This window comes from Macrosteles quadrilineatus, unplaced genomic scaffold (genome assembly GCF_028750875.1).
Source record: "Macrosteles quadrilineatus isolate MER2022 unplaced genomic scaffold, UCM_ALF_1.0 Scaffold_5__1_contigs__length_97177068, whole genome shotgun sequence".
In the NCBI taxonomy this organism is placed as follows: Eukaryota; Metazoa; Arthropoda; class Insecta; order Hemiptera; family Cicadellidae; genus Macrosteles; species Macrosteles quadrilineatus.
Genome location: NW_026542598.1, coordinates 13,656,439 through 13,677,092, shown reverse-complemented (window position 1 = coordinate 13,677,092; position 20,654 = coordinate 13,656,439). Strand labels below are relative to the sequence as shown.

The window sequence follows — 20,654 nt, the reverse complement described above, 5'->3', positions numbered from 1 at the left end:
GCCTGATGCAGGTTTGGAGAGTGGAGCAGAGCTGGTTGCCACACAGAACTACCGGAGGGTGGTTGGGGTAGAGATGAGCCTGCACTAGTCAACTGTACTTGTCACCAACTCGGCACCTTCACTGTCATACAAGATGTGCTGGGTCCTGAGGTGGGTGCTGTTTAAACTTTTTAGTTTACCTTTTGCAAATGAAAAATTACTTTGTCAAAGTTATTTACGATTCTTTCATTCAGTTTACTGGATAATTTATAATGCAAGATATGGATAATTAAGGTATGGACAACTGCATTAAAGGTATATTTATTACCTAGAATGGTGAGAAATTACTACCTAATTTACAATACATGGATTTCTCTTAAAATGTAGTATGCATTTTGTGTTGTGCAGTATGTGGGAGAAGTGTCTGCCACTGAGAGTCTTGCTACCTGGGTTGGATTCTGTCTATCTCTGTGGGCTCTCACCATGGCCACCTTGATTCTGGGACTGCTACGAGCAAAGACAAACTCCAGGTAACACTTTACCTAAGGGAGGCTGTATTACTGTTTGATATATGATGCAATTATATCATGTATCACCTTTATTTGGTAATAAAACATACATTAGAGCCTCAGTTGTCCCAGTTATCCGAGATTATGTAGATTAAGTGTACCTTAGATGTTACAAAAAATATGGTAACACATTACTGTGTTAAAATGAGCGAATAAAATAATAACGAGTAGTGTGAAATAGTCTAGTCATTAGTGTTGCAATAATTTAAACTTAAGTGATTATACAATAAAAAATAGTTATTTTGTATCTTGGCCAACAAAATCAATACTAGATAGTACTAGATAACCCAGTCAAGGTCATTCTCCTCTTCTCCAACCGTACTCCCTCACCATCCTTAACATTGGCGACCCTGTTTTGCCATTGGCCAGTAGCCTCCCTACCCGCTCTCTACCACCAAACCTTGTTTTGTCCATATGTAGATGATTTTCACGCTGAACCTACTGTACACATTGTACAAGCACTACCTTGTTTTAATTTTTCAGTTTCAGTTATGCGGTGCACATTTTGTATTTCTAGGATGTGTTTGAAAACCATCTGAAATACGTTTTAAACATTGATGGTTATAGAATAATGTTTTTGTCGACTTTTGTTTCAAAAGTCACAGTTTGATCTTTTCTTGTGATACAGTAACTCTGTTAAACAGAAACTAGGTTAGTTGGGGCTAGGATAACTGTAACTGTACTATATTTGTGAGATGATGGACTCAGATATCTTTGGTTTTTTTTTCAAACTGACAGTTTTTTTTTTTCAATTTCAGTGCCATCTACACCAACCAAGCCTTTTGTCTACTTGTCGCAGAGGCGTTGTATCTTGTTGCACTCAAGGCTCGAGCTTCACTTGTCACTCATGAGGTTTGTACAAGTTATTTCTTTATTTACCTGAGAACTGTGCCTCATGTTCATTATAATTTTATAGAAATAACAATTTAAACTTAAAGTCTATTTGAAGTAAATAAAGACTGAGACAGCAGCTCTAGTATTGGATTGAGAATAGATTTGTTTTTAAGTTAGAACATTTCTTTATCCTGTTTTGAAAGCAACTTTGTAGCCTCAAGTAAGAAACGCATTGCCGCAAAGGATTTTTAAATAAAAAAATTCTTACAAGAATTTTTTATGTGTTTTTCATGTACATTAGGGTGCACTAGTGTGGACACCATGCTTTTTTCTCATTTCAGGGTAATTTTTCACAGTGTGGTATTTTATCCTTTGGTTACAATAGAGGACAAGCAATATTGTTTTTAAAGTTAACTCTGTTCATCTCAGTTTTACAATGTTGTGTTTGACAGGTGAGCTGCAAGCTCATAGCCATGGGGCTGCACTATGTATGGCTAGCTGCGCTGTGCTGGTGGCTGGTTGGCTCAATACATCTGTATCGCATGTTGACTGAGATAAGAGATGTCAACCATGGTCCCATGAGAGTGTACTACTGCATTGGTTACTCTCTGCCTGCAGTAGTGGTCGGCCTGGCTGTCGGAGTGAGGGCCGACCAGTACGGTAACATTGCCTTGTAAGTTTCAAATATGTACTAAATTTACTTTATTCGCAGGAGTTTGCAAAATTTTAAAACTCTTATACCAAATTGAAACTGAGTAAAATTATGTTTTATAGGACTTCATTGTACAGCTTTATAATTCTTGGGTAAGATGAAGTTGATTAATTTCTGATCAATAACTAAACTATGTCATTAGTGCTATTAACGTTTGCCAAAGCGCTGCTGGGAAATTGTCATAGTGACTACTCAGCAGTGCTAAATCCATTAAAACACAGTTGTTGTATAAAGTCTCCAAGGTATATTAGCCATCACTAGTCATCACCCATGTTTCCTCAGCTGCTGGTTGTCCCTGTATGAGTCAGTGATCTGGAGCCTGCTGGGACCAGGCACAGTAGTAGTGTTTGTCAACCTGGCTGTCCTCATATTGTCGCTTAGAGCTGCCTTTACGCTCAAAGATCACGTCGCTGGATACGGGAACCTCAGGTAATTTATTTATTTGTGTCAGTGCAGTTTAGATTAGATCCTTTGTTTCATAACAGAATTGGGGAAAATTTCTAATGATCCTTTGTTGTTTATTACACTTTAAGTCATTTTTAATCCCAAACTCAATACCTTTAGATGTACAATTCATACTGCTAGTTCATACTGCTTGCCTTTCTTTTTGTTGCAACCATCCCTTAACCTAAAAATCAATTAAATGTTTAATCATGCCTTCTGTTCTTTTGTCAATTCAATAATTTTTTTTGTATTTTTTTATTTGGTTAATGAATTATCTGTAATCTCAAACTTAATGCAATGCTCAAGAGAGTCTGCATTGTTGATATTTAATCATTACACGACAGCTTTGTTTCCATATAACAGGATTGCAACAGCTTTGTTTCCAAGCCAAATGGCCACTATTTTTCTGTAAAGATTAATAAGTTATGTAAGCACTTTGTATATGCTGCGTAGGACGTTGCTGTGGCTGAGTGTAGTGTCACTGCCGCTGGTAGCTGCTGTCTGGTTGTTGTGTCTAGTCTCAGCAAGTGAACATCATCCTCTACTCACCTACGCCATGGCAGTGGTAAGTACAGTAACAGTAGTACCTTCAATTATAGCAGCCTTATACCTATCTTTTACCATGAAAGGTACAGTTACTTTCCCGTTCTTTAGGGAACATGAAGAAATAAAGCTAGTAGTAAAACTGTGCATTTCTTTGGTGTAGAATGCTTCTTTTTTTGGTTTTACTACAAACTCTACTTTTCAGTTTTTTTTTTGTTTTAACTTCACCTTGCTGTTTACAGGTGTTGCCTGTTCAAGCCTGGTTCTTGCTGGGTGGATACTGCCTTGGCAATGCCAGGGTGCGAGCTGGGCTGCGTCGTGCCTTCCTGCAGATGTTGGGACGCAAAGTGCCTCCTCTGCCTGATGATGACCCTCCACGACCCAGCTCAAGCCAAACTTCTCATCCGGTAATGTCAATGGCCTTGTATTAAATAAGTGGTATTAACTTTTATGATTTGATCAAATATCTGTTGACTTAATGAACAAAGATACACATTGAAAATAGCCAAAAGATAAAATGTCATGCTCCATACAGGACTGAGCAATTTGAAGTACATTTTTTGTCTTATGCAATCAATTATCCATCAACTTTACATATAAGAATGGAATTATATCACTACCTCAGCAAGGGATGGACTTTTGCTTAGTGCTCTCTAGGAATATAAAAAAATTATAACAATAACTCGTAGTTTTAGGTTATGGACTTTTTGGATAAGTATCATTTAATCATTCTTACAAATATTTAATCCATTATCACTTTTTACTCATAATAACTGCTCATTTGTAGTAGATTGTCTTGCGATGGTGCTATAGATTCTACTGATCTCAAAGATTTATAAGGTTTTTTTTCTAAATGTGGTTGTTTTCACAGAGGTCGGCCTTGGCTTATCGCAACACAGGAGTGAGTGCTACACCGGGCATCCCTGGGTTTGAGGCTGCGAGGCGTCACCTTGGGATCTCTACTTCTAGTACAACATCCCGCTCTACTACCAAGACTGGTAGCAGCCCTTACAGGTATATTGGGCACTAGTTGAACCTGCTGGAAGGGAGGGGACTGACAAACTAACTGTAATAGAGAGTAATCAATCTAAATAATTTCATTATATTGTTGATTTTGCCATTTTTGTGGCTTCCTGCACATACAATAATTCTTCTTTCCACATCTGAAAAAGCCTCATCAAAGAAGAAAGATTTAGTTTATTCATAAAGAGTGCGGCAGAACGGATTAAGGAGTTTTCACTTACATAGTACTCTGGGTGTAAACAGGTAGATAAACACTGTTGGTCTTGTTCAAATTAGCTACTCTTACCGTTTCATTGGCTAACATGTTTCGGAACAGACAACATTGAGATTGTGCTGTGCGTTTGTATCATAAAAACTCAAGTGACTGCTTAGACCGTTCCGCCGCTTCCTTTTCCCCATAGGGCTTTTAATTCAGTGGAATTTTCATAGGGGAGGATTAATTCAGTTGAATTATTTTTGTTCCCATTCCTTTCTAAATTTAGTGAAAATAGGTTATAAAAAAATCTGTAGACAATAATAGTTCCTGCAGGCTGTGTGGAAACATTACTTTTACTACACTTTGTATATTCACAAACAATTTTTGAACTTGACTTCTGGGCAGAGAAATAACGGCAATAGGTGTCATAAAATAATAACCAAAGACAAGCATATCCGTTATTGCTAAAGGCTTGAGTCTCGATAACTAACTATTACATATTGAGGGGGGGAAATACTTAAACGTTAAAATGTCATGAAATCTTCTCTTCTCAAACCATTGTAAATTGTAATCAGTAATTTAGAATTTAACTGTTGTTGTGTTGGCAGAAGTGACACACAGCTTAGACACACGTCTACCAGCACCAGCAACTACGACCAGTCAGCATCTGACGTAGGGCCACCCTTCACACGACGCGCCACGGTCACTCAGCACACTTCTGACTCTGAATCTGAGGTATGTTAGCCAACTAAACTTTCATTTTGTTTTAGTCAAAACATATTGAATAAGTACTGCTTGACTGTACCTGTTATAGTGTTTACTTGACACTATAACAGTGTCAAGTAAACAACAAACTTGACAAGAACTGCTTTAGAGACATGTGAATGCGCTGTTATGAGTCACCAGTGCCTTGTTAGATTAGATTTTATACAGTGCTGACATAACAGTGTGCAAGTTTTAAGGGAAAGACAAGTGTAGGATGAATGTTGCATTAATGAGATGACAGCTTTTTATGTGTAAGATCAGCTGTTTGTTTATTTAGGACTACTCATATTGTAATATAATATATAATATATAATAAAAGCCCATTTTCATGTATACAGGGTGATTTGTACTCAGTGTGACAAAAATTTTTTGGTGTAAGTACAAAGTAAATGAAGTGTGATGATGCATATCAAATGTTCCAAGTCTCAAAATTAGCTTCCAAAAAAATTATTTTATGTTTTTCAAAAATAACCATGTTTTTATACTTAATACAGCGATTTCTCAAATACCTGTATATGGATTTGAGTAGATAATGTAATTTTCGTGTTCTACATTAAATTTTGAACAAGAATAATATAAAATGACGGAGGATCAGTTGTAAAAACTCCATAGTAAATAGATTCAAAGATAAAAATTAAGATGTTTGATAAAAATTTAAAAAACAATGGTCTATTGCATTTTTCACACCCTGTATACAAGAAAGTGTCGGACTATGTTTAAAACTGCGCTATTTAATAAGCTTTCCAACCATATGCTACACTATTGAGGTTTAGATATGTTTTTGTTTGTTTTAGTGGTTTGAATACCAGAAAACAGGGAAATTGTTTACTGTTTTACTGTTCAAGCTGAAACAAAAATACAACATTTGCTTAATACATGCCGACTTTCTATGTTTTACATGTTAAAGACACCATGCTTTGCAATCTTCAAACCATTAAAGCGTACATTAGCAGACATAAAACTCAATAGTGTAGCATATGGTTGAAAAGCTTATAAAATGGCGCAGTTTTTAACATAGTCCGACACTTTCTTGTATACAGGGTGTGAAAAATGCATTAGACCATTGTTTTTTTAATTTTTATCAAACATCTTAATTTTTATCTTTGAATCTATTTACTATGGAGTGTTTACAACTGATCCTCCGTCATTTTATATTATTCTTGTTCAAAATTTAATGTAGAACACGAAAATTACATTATCTACTCAAATCCATATACAGGTAATTGAGAAATCGCTGTGTTAAGTTTAAAAACATGGTTATTTTTTAAAAACATAAAATAATTTTTTTTGAAGCTAATTTTGAGACTTGGAACATTTGATATGCATCATCACACTCCATTTACTTTGTACTTACACCAAAAAATTTTTGTCACACTGAGTACAAATCACCCTGTATAAGGTCTTAGTCTTTTTTCCAGCCATCAAAAAGCTTCTGACTTTCCTAAGAATCTTACCATCAATCTTCTGATTATCAGGGGAGACTTGTTCTACATTCTCTGGAAAATAGAAGTAATATTGAGATAATAACTTAAACACCAGTTTTACTGCATTCATTTGTTCATGGTTCTTGTTGCATTATTTTATTATTATTATTATTCTCATTCTGTATGTAGTTTAAACCACCCATCCAGACACAAAAATTCCAAATTATCATATATCAAGTCTTTGAGTTTGGTATAATATTAAAATTTTATTATTTAGTGTTCAAAAGCTTTACTAGTTATATTGTGACATATTTTTATTGGACCAGTTATAACCTCTTTATTGTAAAAGGTCAAGCCTTTTAAAGCCTAGTTTGGAATGAGTGTAACATTTTTAATCCATTTCAACAGGCCTCTCTGGATGGCCGCAGTCTGGAGCTGGCGTCTAGTCACAGTTCTGACGAGGATGAGTCCGGACAACACCAGCGCAAGAGGACTGCTAGGTCTCCCCCCTCCCCCTCTCCACCATTCCCTCCTACCAACATTCCTCTGAGTCCCTCTCTACAGGTACAGCCTCCACCTCATCTCAATGTCATCGCCAACTCTGAACTTTTCCAGCCCATCTATGCTCCTCGATGGGCCCCGCAGCCTTTAGTTGCAGGTTAGTGTCCCTTTCGGTGGATTTTCCTCTAAAATTGTCAGGTTCTGTTTGAGTTGAAGGTATAGAGAATGACTTTTGATTAAATTCTTAATACTAGTGATTTATTTTAACCTAACACTTTTCAATTGCATTACAATGAATGTTAAGTTTAATTATGTGTTATATTTCAGAGCATATGGCTGTGGAGGAAGGTTACATTCCCCACAGATGGACCAACATGTCAGCCTCTGACAATGAAGGTCCGAGGGAACACAAGCTGCTCAACAGCTACTACACTCCGCCTGGCAGTGAGACCGAGGATAAGGCTGTTACTGACAAGTACCTCTTTCCCTACACTGGTAAACAAACACTCTTTTGAAACAATTTTTCTGATTGCTATAATTTTCTTGCTTGTATAACTTTTGATCTTTACAGTTCCATCTCATTTGTTGTTATTGTCTTGAGAGCTGCCACTATTGCGATTTCCCCTATGCAAATGAAGGACATGTAAGTGAAAATGAGAAATAGGACCTAGTCAATGCATACAATAAACAAAAAGGAATAAGTGAACTTGAATTTCGTAAGGAAACCTAACCTAACCTGAGCTTTTCCATCAACCATGCACAATAAGCTAAGGTTGACATATGGCTCTTGAGTCTGCCCATTCCCAACATAACCATACCAAACCAAAGCTAACCTATCAAAAACTAGCCTATCCTCATTTACATACGTTCATTTGCATAGGGAAAATTAAAATAATGGTGGCACTCCTAAGGAACAGTCCCTTTATCTTCTATTCTTGAAAACCTTAAGTCTTATCATCTTGAAAAGTGCATATATTTTACATTTCTTTAACACATTTTTCCCTAGAGGAATATTTGTTACAACGATCAGTAATACGATCAGTTTGTCTGGTGTTACAGCCGAGGAGGACCATGAGCGGGTGTACCCCAGTCTAGGTATGGTGAGGCCACACCCAGGTTATATACCTGACCACAGGCCTTCTACTGCGTCTCCGAGCCCTCTCATGATGCATCACGACTTCCAATGTCCTGACATTTCAGAAAATGAGTAAGTCAATTTTACTCTACCATGTGTTTACTCTTTGTTTACTCTCAATTACACAGGGTAAGTTTACAAGCCACCAATTACCTTTTTTCATGCTCTTTTTTTCTCATAAACTAGCCCAGTGTATTAGCTGCACTCGCTAAATTGTGAATTGAACATAAATTTTATACGGGACTGGAAAATTAATGTTCTTTAATAAATGCCAAAAATCTACCCAAAATCGCAGTTTGATCTCTTTTTGGGCAGTCAAAAATCGCAATCACGAGAAACTATCACGGACGTTACTATGATTGTAAGGAATGATCATGGACGGTGCCCTGATTGCAAGAAATTATCAAGGATGTTGCTACAATCCCTTGAAATCAACACAGGTGCTGGGATCGCGATAAATCACAAATTTGCCTGCGATCGCAAGATATGATCACGGATGTGGCCACGGTTGTGAGAAATAATCATGGAATTTGTCGCGTTCGTGTGAGATGCTCACAATGTAGCTGGCATTCTAGTGTTAACAGTTTAGAACCTGTAAGAACTGATTACAAATCAAGTAAAAAAAAAATAAAAACCATTTTAACGCTACAATTTCTATATTGTTTGATCAGATTTGAAATTGTGTTTTTAGTTTGTGACTCAAGTTTAAGGATTCAGATTCAAGATTTTGGGTAGTTTTTTTTTCCTTTTTTTACTGGTTTTAATTATAGACAATCATAGTTTTGTTTTCACTAGGGATAGAGAGGATTAGTCCTTATGATGTCAGATATTTTCTCAATAATAGGAGTTTTATGTCATACTCACTGGCAGGCCTTTACTTGCTGACCAATTGCTTGTCCTCGGCCTGTGTAACCAAGCCTTTACAGCTGCCTTCTTCAATGAAATGTTATTGGGAAAAATGAATGATGATGTCACTGTGCTCATTGGAGATTTCCGACATCACCATGTCGCAGATTACTATGTTTCTGCAACAGCAAGATCAGATTATGAAGGGATGGGAAGCTAACTATCAATTTTAAAATACTTATTTTTAACTTTTATTCCCATTCTTCCTATTTACAATAGGGATGAACGGGTCCCAATGTTTTGGGAAAAATATATTCCCTATCGTCGGGATGGGATTACATTTGATTCAGTATTTCCTCGAGACAGGATTCTCTATATCAGGCCTTTAAAACACTACTCAGTTTTTAACGATGTAGTTATAGGCGGTTTTTAAATACCTATTTGTGCTTAGCTAGCAGTGTTTTACTGATGTTTCACAGTTAATTGCAACAAAAATGCATTTTTTAAGTAACAGTTATTGTTACTTTTGTATTTTTTTATCCATTGTTGTTATTGTAGAACAGTGCAAATTTGTTTTGTTTGTCGTTGTGTCTATTTGTAAGAATAATAAATAAAGATTTTTAAAACAAACCCTTTTTCACAGGGAAAAATCCCATCCTGTCCTGAAAATCGGGAACAAAATCAAAATCTTGTCTAAAAAGACATTCCTGATTTACTAATTTAGAATCTACGAAAGAAGATTATAAATTTTTTTTAGTTTTAGTTGCTTGTGAAACTTTTATTGGGAAGGTGAAATATATTTTGCAAAGTTAAATCAGTTTTACTCCTCTACAATTAAAGGATGAACAACTGAACTGAAAAGTTTTAACTACGGTAAAATATCAGTATTAACCCTCTACAAAAATGCATAGAACTATGCTATATTGGTGTTCTAGAACAGTAATAGATACTTGAAAGTTTATTAATTTTATTAGGCGTTTGAATTGGACTGGTGTCAAGACTTAGTTTTAACTGTTAAGTAAACGTTCATCAAATGTTGGAAACCTAACTTAGTAATATTTTTATGCTGTGCTTACTCAGTGAGGAGGAGGAGGAAGAGGTAGGTTTTATATTTTTTAATAATCTAATTGGCAATTTGACAGTGTTGGAGTTGTGATATTGTTATTGAGGATATTCTCGTACACATTGTTCTATTTTTAATTGAAGAAGAAAGTTCATAGATTTTACATAAGATCAATTCATGTGTGATACACCCTTCCACACTCAATGACTATCAAGCAATTCTGTTATTTTTTTAGAATCTATGAGAAAGTGTCATACAAACTAGAACTGTTAGTTTTTATTTAGTATGACCTTTTTATACTGCAAACTGCGAGTATTGCTATTTTTTTCTATTTTTTGTGTTTGTATATGCTTTTTGAATTTTATAAGGTTTCCTCAAGTTAGGGAATGGGCCAATCCTTTTGTCGGATCAATCCTTAGAAAAGTCAGTAACTTTTTATGGTTCGAACCTGGGCCCAGATATTCCTGATCATTGGGCTTTAAACAGTTGAATCTCAGCCACTTGATTGCATTTTTAATACTATAATTGGTTTAAATACCTGCATCTATGAGATCCAGCGTGTTGCTAAATAGCAACCGGTTTCATTTCATATAGGAGTCATCATCAGGCCAGTAAAAATGTCTTCTTGCTTCATTCGAAGGTCGTCGATTGATGATAAATAATAAATAAACAAAACACGCTCATTTACATGGACATTAAGGATTAAAAACCACGGGTAATACTAGAATACGACGTGATCAGGTGGAAGTTTTGTCTAGTTTTATTGTGTCTAATTTCTGCCCGATCATGTTGATTCCCGTACCGTTAACTGTTATGACCAATTAACTTGGTCAGCAAAAAAAAATAAGGTAGAAAATACAATTTTAGACACTAGCGCATACTGTGACTGGGCTCACACAACTGTGTTATTTTTTTTTTTTTTACTGGTCGACAGCTGGTCCATATAGATGGGATGTCTTCCATCTGGGAAGCATTGCATTTTCATTGTTTTTTTTATCTAAAATCCAACATTCATATTGGACATGTATTTTTTTACAAAGCTGCATAACATTTTTATTTTTGTCTTGCTTGCAGGAGGGATACTAGTGAAACAAAAGTTTGACACCCATCATCACAAATATTCTACCAGACTATTGTACATTGCATCCATTCTTCCTTCCTCTTCAGCTCACCACGGTCACACTTAGCTTGTATATCAATGTTGTAAAATTTAATATGAGGCACAATCATAACCACTGTCTTAAGGTTATTGTGAATTGTGAGTATAAAGTATTTTATATAAGCCATTAATCATTATACTCTTAGCATTAAAGAAGAGTTGCAAAAAGTATGAGTTAAACTTTTGTGCCATAGTTTAATATTTAGATTTATTGAAAGTGTTATTCATAAAAAATCAAGGAGTGTTGGTATTTTTTTAATCAGTAATTTATTTAAAAATATTGATTTATCCTGATAGTGTTTCAAAACTGTAATACGAACGTTGTTTGTAAATGTAAATGCTATGATTAATATTATTGTACGGTTTAGCCTATATTTCGCAATAGTTGACACTCTTATTTTTTTCTTCATGACTCCAAATTGAACTGGTTTCGGAGTATATATATTATTATTATTGTATTATTTTGTACATAAGACAAATATTTGTAGTTTGATTTAACTACCCTCACTTTGTAAATACTTTTTATGTTATTTACATTTTGTTAATGTAATGTGTGATTAGCTTTAAAACTGTGTTTAGTATTTGTTTAGTGAAAAGAGTAAAGATTTAGATTATTAGAGAAAATCTAACAAGCCTTAGGTAAAAAGTGTTTAGGCCACATTGGTAAGTTTATGCAACTAAGAAGTGTAGTCTAGGTTTCCTATGTACCGAAATACTTTTGAGTAACTAATAAGAGGCACAAATTTTGTTCAATGAGGATTAGAAAGAATTGAGGCCTGACACATATTGTTTTTATAAACTTTTGTGCGATATATAGTTGCACAAGACACTCATTTAATAAACCAATGTTTAAGATACTTTATTTAAAAACTGGTTGCAGTTTGGATTGTTACAAAAACAAATATATCTAGTGGTAATATCTGCCAGTACCTATTAGAATGCACAAAATGATTAGAACTCTTTGGTAGTAGGAAACCAAGATTTAATATAATGACAATATCATTTGTCTTTTAAGTAATTGTGATAGAGATTCTAAATTTTATACTCGGTGTTTAAGATAAAGTTTTTAAAGTTTAGGCAATCAATGTTTTTTTATAATTTCTGCCAAAACTATTTTTGGAAACATTTAGTCACAAAATTTAGCATCGATGGTTGTTCTAAGTTGTCAGTATTAAAATGATAATCAAACATTCCAGAAAATGTACTTAATATAATCTAAATGTGTTATATTTATACTGAGATATTTATATTAGTGATTTAGATTTTTATATTCTAATAATAAATTTATCACAAAACAATTCATTTGTATAAGACAGTATTAGTGTAAATCTTTATGGTAGATTAGTCTTTATTTCTTAAATCACTAGACTCTGTAATGGAGGGGCTTTAAATTTAGTTGGGTTGAACAAATACTTCAACATGATATAAAATCTGGTCCAATTGCATTTTTTTACACTTTTTCATTTCTTAGGGGGAAGGACAGATAACTGAAGGAGATAACAAATTAGAAGGATTGGAATATCAAACCGAATTACATAATTAAATCCTCTCCCTACTACGAATTGAGTAGTAATTATTACAACGAATGACAAAGACTTGAACTAGCATAAAATAATTTGGAAATTTGTGTAAATACCTGCTTCGTGGCAATCCTGAGTGTTGCTAGTGTTGCAACTAGTTTCAACTTTCTACTTAGTCATCTTCAGACATACAGGATGTCATAAGAAGGTCGTCATTACACACACTGTACATAAACACACGAACACGGACATTGAAATGGTAAAAACGGTACATTTAAAACCAACAAAAACGATAACTGCAGTGTGGGAATGATGTGTCACGACCCGATGGATGCAAAGTCTAGACATTACACTACACCATCCGGTTGTGACACATCATCTACACCTTCTTATGAAGTGATCACCTTTTTTGACATCCTTGACACCTGAAAATGACGTAGTAGAAAGTTGAAACTAGTTGCGACACTGGCAACAATCATGATTACCACGAAGCAGGTATTTATACAAATTTCATATATTCAACGTAATCTGGAGGCTAGATCAAAGTTCAAAAATGAAAATAATTTTGATTTAGACCAATGCATTATACAGTACCTTATTATTGGGACAAACATTTTTATACTTGAATCAACATTTTAAAACACTACCCAGTTTAAAGCTTCTCCATTTTGCCAAAGTACTGTAATGTGCCTCAGTTCAGTAGGCCTTACCTAGGCTAGGAGTGGACAAAATTGACAATTTTTTTTTAGCTAATTAAAGTCTGTCTCATTACTCTTCTTAAAATACCATACTCATCATAGAAAGTGAAAGAATCAAAACTGTAATCATTGTAAATGGTAAAAAAAAACCTTTGAAATGTGTCATTTTACCTAAAATATGACTATGTACAATTAACTTTTAATCCATCCCATTACTATACCGGTGTTACAACGAATTCGAGGATCAAGATATTACATACAAACTAAAGTAATATGCTTCAAAAGTAGGTATATGTACACGTTTTTTTTTTTTGTAATAGAAAAAATTATACTTAAGAAATTTGTTTCATTCTCTACGCCTGTGGAATTTTTCTAGGGGGTACACAAACGCTTTGGGAAAGCGGTTCAAATCCATAATTTGTTTCAGGGTTATTTAATTATCATCAGATAATATTTTATGACATTACATTTCATGCACTCTAGCAGAAATCATCTTTGTTTTACCATATTGCAACAAAATAGGCTTTGTATTATATTTCACTTGTATCAGATAGAGCTATATAAAACTCAAGTCAAGTTTGTCCATTCTCAATGCTTAAGCAATATTTTACAAACATTGTACAGTCTTTGTCAATTAAAAAAGTGTTTTCTTATATAGAGATTGTGAGAAAATTGATTTATACGTGTTGTGGTGTGAATATTAAATGACAAAGAATTATTGTAGTGAATTAAGGTTGTAACGATGATCTCTCGTGTGCACTCACTGTGTTTTTGTTTTGTTTGTGCAATATTTTAGGTTAGTTGTGATAGATTTAAGAACACTCAGCACTCTTGAGAATGTAAATGCACTGTTTGGCTTTGATCCCCATGACATTGTACAGTTTCTCTTTCACTTACTTTATGCTTTCTTGTGTGATTTGTTTATAATACTCAGATATATGATGTTTTCCCGTAACAGTTACTGTGCCATCTTATTGCCAAATCTGTTGAGTACTCTGATCAATGATTCCTAATTTGCACTGTTGATCCTAAACACTTTGGTTACTCAATACGTGATATTTTACATTTTGTCTCTCATCCCCAAATTACTCTGCTAGTGAGAAGTATAAACACTTCCGTAGGTATTCCTGGAATATTTATCATCTTCAATATTCTTAATTAAATTCAGAATCTTATTAAATACCTTTGAGCACACATACTTGGCAATTTTTTTACAAAGCTACTCACTTGTTGCTAGCAGACAATATGGGGTTGTCATTTAGTTGTGGAAGGCTAAATTGCATTAAATAATTTAATTATTAATATTTCCAAATTTGAAAGATTTAAATGCAAATTAATTATTTCAATTTAGCTAAATTAACACACTCGTGTGTCGCCGGTATTGTATGGAAATAATAACATTAATAATATAATTATTTAATTTTGTTAATGCAGTGGGCTCAATTTGAAAACCACATTCAAATTTTTATCTTGGTAGCTCGGACTACCATTACATAATCAATATCAAAATATCATGGGTAATTTTTGATAGTTAAAATTAACGAATTAACGAATCACAACTTGGGCTTAACACGACAAGATCAATATGCCAATAAACTGGTATTGATGCGTGGTATTGTAATTTAGCCTCCTACACCTCCCTTACTCCCTACTGTCTTGTGATTTTACTGTACTTATTATTCATTAGCTTAATCGTTAAACTTAAACTTGTCTTTAATTATAGTAACATCAAAAATATTTATGTTTGTCAAGATTTGCAGATTAGATCATTGCCGTCAATATTAGATTCTCGCTTCATGAAGCCTAAATAGTACCATTGACTATTGGATTCTGAAGATAGTACTCAGGGAATTTTTCTGAAACCTATTCTAGAGTTTACAGGTTATCACATGCTTTAAGCACAATCAATGCTCAATTGATATTTCGTACATTTATATATTAAGGTTTTTACATGTTATAATTAAAAAATACAATATTTAACATTAAAATGAACCACACCATCCATCTAGCCTTGCCCACTTTGTAAATTGGATATTTGATTCTTGGCCGCTATACTTAATATGAATTACAGCTACAAAAATATGAGTCTAAAGTTATGTTATCAGTATTTTTTTAAAGTATTACACTTTGTAAGATTAATTTTGATATTTATAAGTTTTATTTTAAAGACTTGTTTTTAGTGCCGATTGTTAAATGTTTGCTATCAATGTGCATTTACGTATGTATTTTGTGTTTTATTTTTAAGTTATATATTGTAAGCATAGTTTAGGAAAATTATAAGGATTTGATGAATGTGATAGACGAGTTTATAATATTAGATTTAGAGTACAAATTTTATGTTCTACGGATATTTTACAACATGTTTTATTGATTCATTATATATTTGAGATCCATTCCATTGTATGGTTTTTCCTAAACATCCATGACTAGTATTTTGTATTTTTATTTAAAGTAAACCAATTGCTCATTCTTTTTAAGGTAGGTTTTCAAAGACTGTGTTATAATCATTCCTTATTTTACAATTATTTCTCTATTGAGATCTGCAATTTTTGTGCTTATTAATGATATGAAAGAACAAAATGTAATGCTATTTAATTATTTGTGTTGTGTAAATGTGCTTTTGCGCATATTTTTGTATGCTACAAAAGTTGTATGTAATTTATTTTTACATTATAATTAATGTACAGTTTTGTAATGCAAATTTAAATATAGTCATACTCAGTATCGGTTATTTTCCTTTCAATCCTTTTTTTTACATTTATTTAACCTTAACTCAAATTTGAGAAGTCAAAACATAAAAATGGCCTACACCTTGTAACATGGCGAAGAGCAAATGCAAAACATATAATAATAAACACTTTAATTATTGATTTACCTTTGAATATTATGTAAGTAAGTACTAAAGAACCATCCAGTCAGCGATATTTAGTTGTTTTCAAATCAGATCAACTACCCTACCATCCCTTGATAGTTAAAAGATTAAAGAGATAGATTAAAGAGTTAAGCACTTTGCACTAAAAACTTAAACTAAATAATTGCTTATAAATATACAAAAAGATTTTGGAGATTTTGGTTGTCAGTAACTTTTAGTCAAATAAATTCCTTGATTCGTTGAAAACTATGATTTACAAAACTCTTAATGCAGTACATTATTAGTTGTAAATATAAAAGTGAATCATAACAATAGTTAAACTAGAAATTACAAGTTAATCTCCATGTTTTAGATTAACTGTAATAATCCAAGCGGGTGTTATATAGCATGTCTTGTTACTCATTTAACAGAGATTCAAATCTGAAATGATTATCACTATCACCAATACCATCTCAAGTAGAAATAAACAGTTTGCATCTTTGCAATCATGAAACATATAACCTTTTTAAGTTGTATTGTTGCTCTGGCGTGGAGCTTCATACCAACTTCAGTGTATCTTCAAGCTATCGATAGAATTATTCAGAAGTTAATAGACAATTTAGAAACTAAAGACTTTGATGTTTTATGTGAAAATGTACAATGCTACAACGAGCACGCTTTGGAGTTCGTCCAAAAACTGAAAGCCAGGGATCCTAAGTTTCGAAGCATTGCCATAGAACATTGCCGAGTGGGCAAACCAGAGTTTCCAGATTGTATCAATGTTCAGGGGATTCAACAAAACCTCGGTTGGAACGACACTCAAGCTACTGAAATCTCTAAACTGTTGGGCGAGTCCCAACGACTGTGGACGGAATTCTGGGAGGTCTGCCATAGTGATGATTACGCACGGTATATGGACAAGTTTTCTCCTGAGTTTTGATGAATTTGTGTTTTTTGTTTTAGTGTGTATACCCTATGCAAAAAGTGTGATTTGAAGTTATAAAAAGCGAGCAGCTCATTTCTAAGCATTGTCAGATCATCTTCTAAAGTGATTAATTTCAATGTAGAGTAAGTTAAGTTTAAGGTGAAATATCAGCAGGAAATCAAGTTCTTGAATTATTAAAATTTACAATTTTAGAAAAGAAAATTTAATAATGCAAGAAGCAAATTGAAATATAGAAGTATAAGTATATTCATCATGTTGTTATAATGTCCCCACAATAATTCCACAAAAACATATGTACACAATACTTATGTCCAATAACTACTGTACTTTAAATTTCTTTCCAAAATTGGAATGGAATTCCAGAATAATGATGAACAAGTTTAATTTTTTTAAGTAATGTTCTTTTATTAACTTTCTACGTATAAATAAAAACAACACTCTGATTTTAAAAATTAATTGAAAATAATTCCGTTGTTTGGATTTTATGACATATTTAGTCATTATATGTTGAATAAAACAGTATTTTTTACAATTCTACTGACAAAAATGTCTTGATCTTAGCCCAGTATACATTAGTCAATTTCAATTCTCTGTCACTGTCAAGCATTTGAAACTTATTATGACAAATTTTCATAGATTATGAAGTTTAAAAAAAAATTTTAAACTCGGAACAGTCATTACTCCTAATTCTTAAAAAATTGGCTTACATTATATTCTTCATGGAGCAAATCTTATTATTCTTAAGCATTTTTTCTGAATCTTAAAAATTTAATCAATGTCTAATGCAAAGCCCAGAATTCAATTCCATATTGAAGAATTGAATAGAAGTATGTATAGTATAACATTAAACAAGTTTTTAAGTCAATTGTGTTTCTTAAACATATCATTTGATAACAAGCCAAATTCAGTCTACTAATTAAACATTTTCAATGCTTTTTTCCAATTTAAATTTGAATCTACTTACAAACTGAGGAATTTTTCATCATGGTAAACAGCTAAATTTTGGTCTTTAAACTATTTTGCATGAGCAGTACAAAACTTTACCAGTTGGATTTTATCTTTATTCATTTTTAGACCATTAATGTTGAATTAAAATTAATCTGTTCCAGTTCCGAAAGGGCTTGTTTAACTTTGAGCGATAATTCTGAATCATTTTTACATTTGACAACTGCAGGTCGGCATATAAGATAAGGTTGTTAGAGACATTTTTAGGCAAGTCATTTATATACAAAATAAAGAGTACAGGTCCAAGAATCGAGCCTTGAGGAACACCAACTGTATAATATTTTCCTATTCTGACATTGATTGTTCATTATTTTTAAAAATTATTGTTCTTTGAAAAAGGTTTGTTATAGGTAAGTCATGAAGTTAACCATTAAGACAGCTTTTTTGAAAAGTTGTAAATATTTAGCTTTTTCAAAAGAATATCGTTGTTGACGCATGCATGGTTAATTGGTGCTCGATAGTGAGAGATGGTGGTGGATTTTTTCGCTATTGCAATAATTTATCAAATAAATAACTTCTTGATCAGCATTTGATGTGTTATTAAATTTACGGAAAGTAAAATAATAAAAAGATACGTCTATTTACGATTATACTGTTAACTCACAAGACGGTAAATATACATAAAAGATGGTGAAGGGGTGATCGATTTGGATTGGACACTCCAATCACAATCAGACCCAATAAGTGAATGGTCTTCAATGTATTTCCAAACCATTTTGTAGAGCTTAAAAAATAATTTTGTATATTGAAGCTTTGTTGTATCTGTATGCCTATAACTTGTATACTGAGACAATTAAAAAAATAATTGTAAATTAAAAATTTCCAATGTTACTCTTCCGGAGAATAAAATGAACTGTTAGTTGTAATTTGTTTGTTTATAGATATGTTTAAGCAGAATTTGGATTTTTTTTATATTTCAAACTAAGCTATTTTTAATTTTTAAAAAGGTTGGCGGCCTCTTTTAACACGTTCGCTGCGGGTTACCGCCCGGGCGGTAGCTCCGCGCTCTGCCACGCTGCGGCGCGCCGCCCGGGCGGTAATATGCACCCGCCAAACTTATTCCGTTTGAGTGTTTGAGTGCAGCCGCACTCCGGTGTAGGTCGGAGTATTTTTGTCCGTGCTTCGTGTATGACATTGGCAGTTTTGTGGTGCAATCCATTTGTAATTATCGTTACTCGTTCCGAAACTATACCTAGTGGATTTTGACTCACTCATTACGTTTGTTAACTGTAATTTTTTGTTATATTAATTTTGTTTTATTGTAAAATAATGGTATCTACTGTGGGTGTTTGCAAACTACGTCGACTCTTGTCATGAAACAGGACCTCACCACACAAGGGCATCACCACACGTTATTTGATATTCGTCATACCGAAATATGAAAGCCAATAGCCCGGCAATCGAGTTTGTTCGACGCTGCGGGCTGCGCCGCACTGGGGCTACGCCTGCCATTTGATGGGCAGCAGCGAACGTGTTAACCTTGCATATGCCCATCCACATAGACTACAGATCTGTGCGTGGAACGTATCCAGCAATAAAGCAAGGGGTGGGCCGGTACAGTAGGAAGGTGAACTGTACTGATAAAAAAAATGTTTGCGGCAGTGACCAGGATCCGAAACTTCAACATCGCTGCATTGGGCCCGAAGTCCGTGACGATACCATAACTGAGCCAAACAAACTCACAAAAAAGCTATCAACATTTAAATTAGAATAACCTTCCCTGTAGCAGTAGCAGTAAAGTACTCATTAGGTATGATTAATGATATTTTTAAATAGGAACTATATCTGACAATTTTATGGGCATTAGTAGAAATCCAGCCAGGTAAATGGAGATTCGCTTAATCAGCAGGTTTGCTGCGGCGGGTATTTTTTTAGTTGATCCCCATGATAGGTTTTTTGTCTTAGGACGCTAGGCACGAGCCTAGTGTTGTTTTTCACATTACTTCAGGCTAGACCTAGGGGTTCTAAGTCCAAGTATATAGGGCTTGCCGCATTATCACTTAGATATCAAATCCATTGGTTATTTGGCCGGATTTGAGCCCGGGACCTCGGGGACTGAACTCCCTTGCTCTAACCAATAGACCAGCTCGCTCCCCCGATCCCCATGATATGTAGTATAGAAGCATACAATCACAATGTTATCAAGGACCAAATTATTAATTTGTAACAAGATGGTTTTGGATGGATTAGACTAAATTGATCAAAGTGAAAAAGGCTTGGAAGGGCGTGAATAATATTTGAGTGTACCATATTTTTGGTTCCATTGAAATATATTTTGGAAGTTTTCTTGCTAACAAGATAAAAGAATTTATTACTTACAGTTTGCGGTATGTAAGCAAACCAAATTTATGATTATGCCACAGTCTAACAATAAATAATTTATTTATATTAGACTGTGATTATGCCTTATGAGATTATAAGTCATGAATGGATACTTGCTT

General features: G+C 33.7%; 1 protein-coding gene across 1 annotated transcript in view; it reads left to right on the top strand.

Annotated features, from left to right (window-relative positions):
* The window catches only part of LOC128995436 (protocadherin-like wing polarity protein stan), a 74,298-nt gene extending 60,651 nt beyond the window's left edge, over positions 1-13,647 (top strand). The window contains exons 47-59 of the mRNA XM_054420454.1: positions 12-150; positions 388-509; positions 1,307-1,400; positions 1,835-2,055; positions 2,377-2,523; positions 2,992-3,103; positions 3,324-3,488; positions 3,953-4,095; positions 4,909-5,035; positions 6,898-7,147; positions 7,318-7,485; positions 8,050-8,197; positions 11,109-13,647. Of these exons, the coding sequence (XP_054276429.1) occupies positions 12-150; positions 388-509; positions 1,307-1,400; positions 1,835-2,055; positions 2,377-2,523; positions 2,992-3,103; positions 3,324-3,488; positions 3,953-4,095; positions 4,909-5,035; positions 6,898-7,147; positions 7,318-7,485; positions 8,050-8,197; positions 11,109-11,136 (1,864 nt within the window). The 3' untranslated portion in view covers positions 11,137-13,647. The remainder of the gene's footprint in view (positions 1-11; positions 151-387; positions 510-1,306; positions 1,401-1,834; positions 2,056-2,376; positions 2,524-2,991; positions 3,104-3,323; positions 3,489-3,952; positions 4,096-4,908; positions 5,036-6,897; positions 7,148-7,317; positions 7,486-8,049; positions 8,198-11,108) is intronic.
* Positions 13,648-20,654: the final 7,007 nt, after the last annotated feature.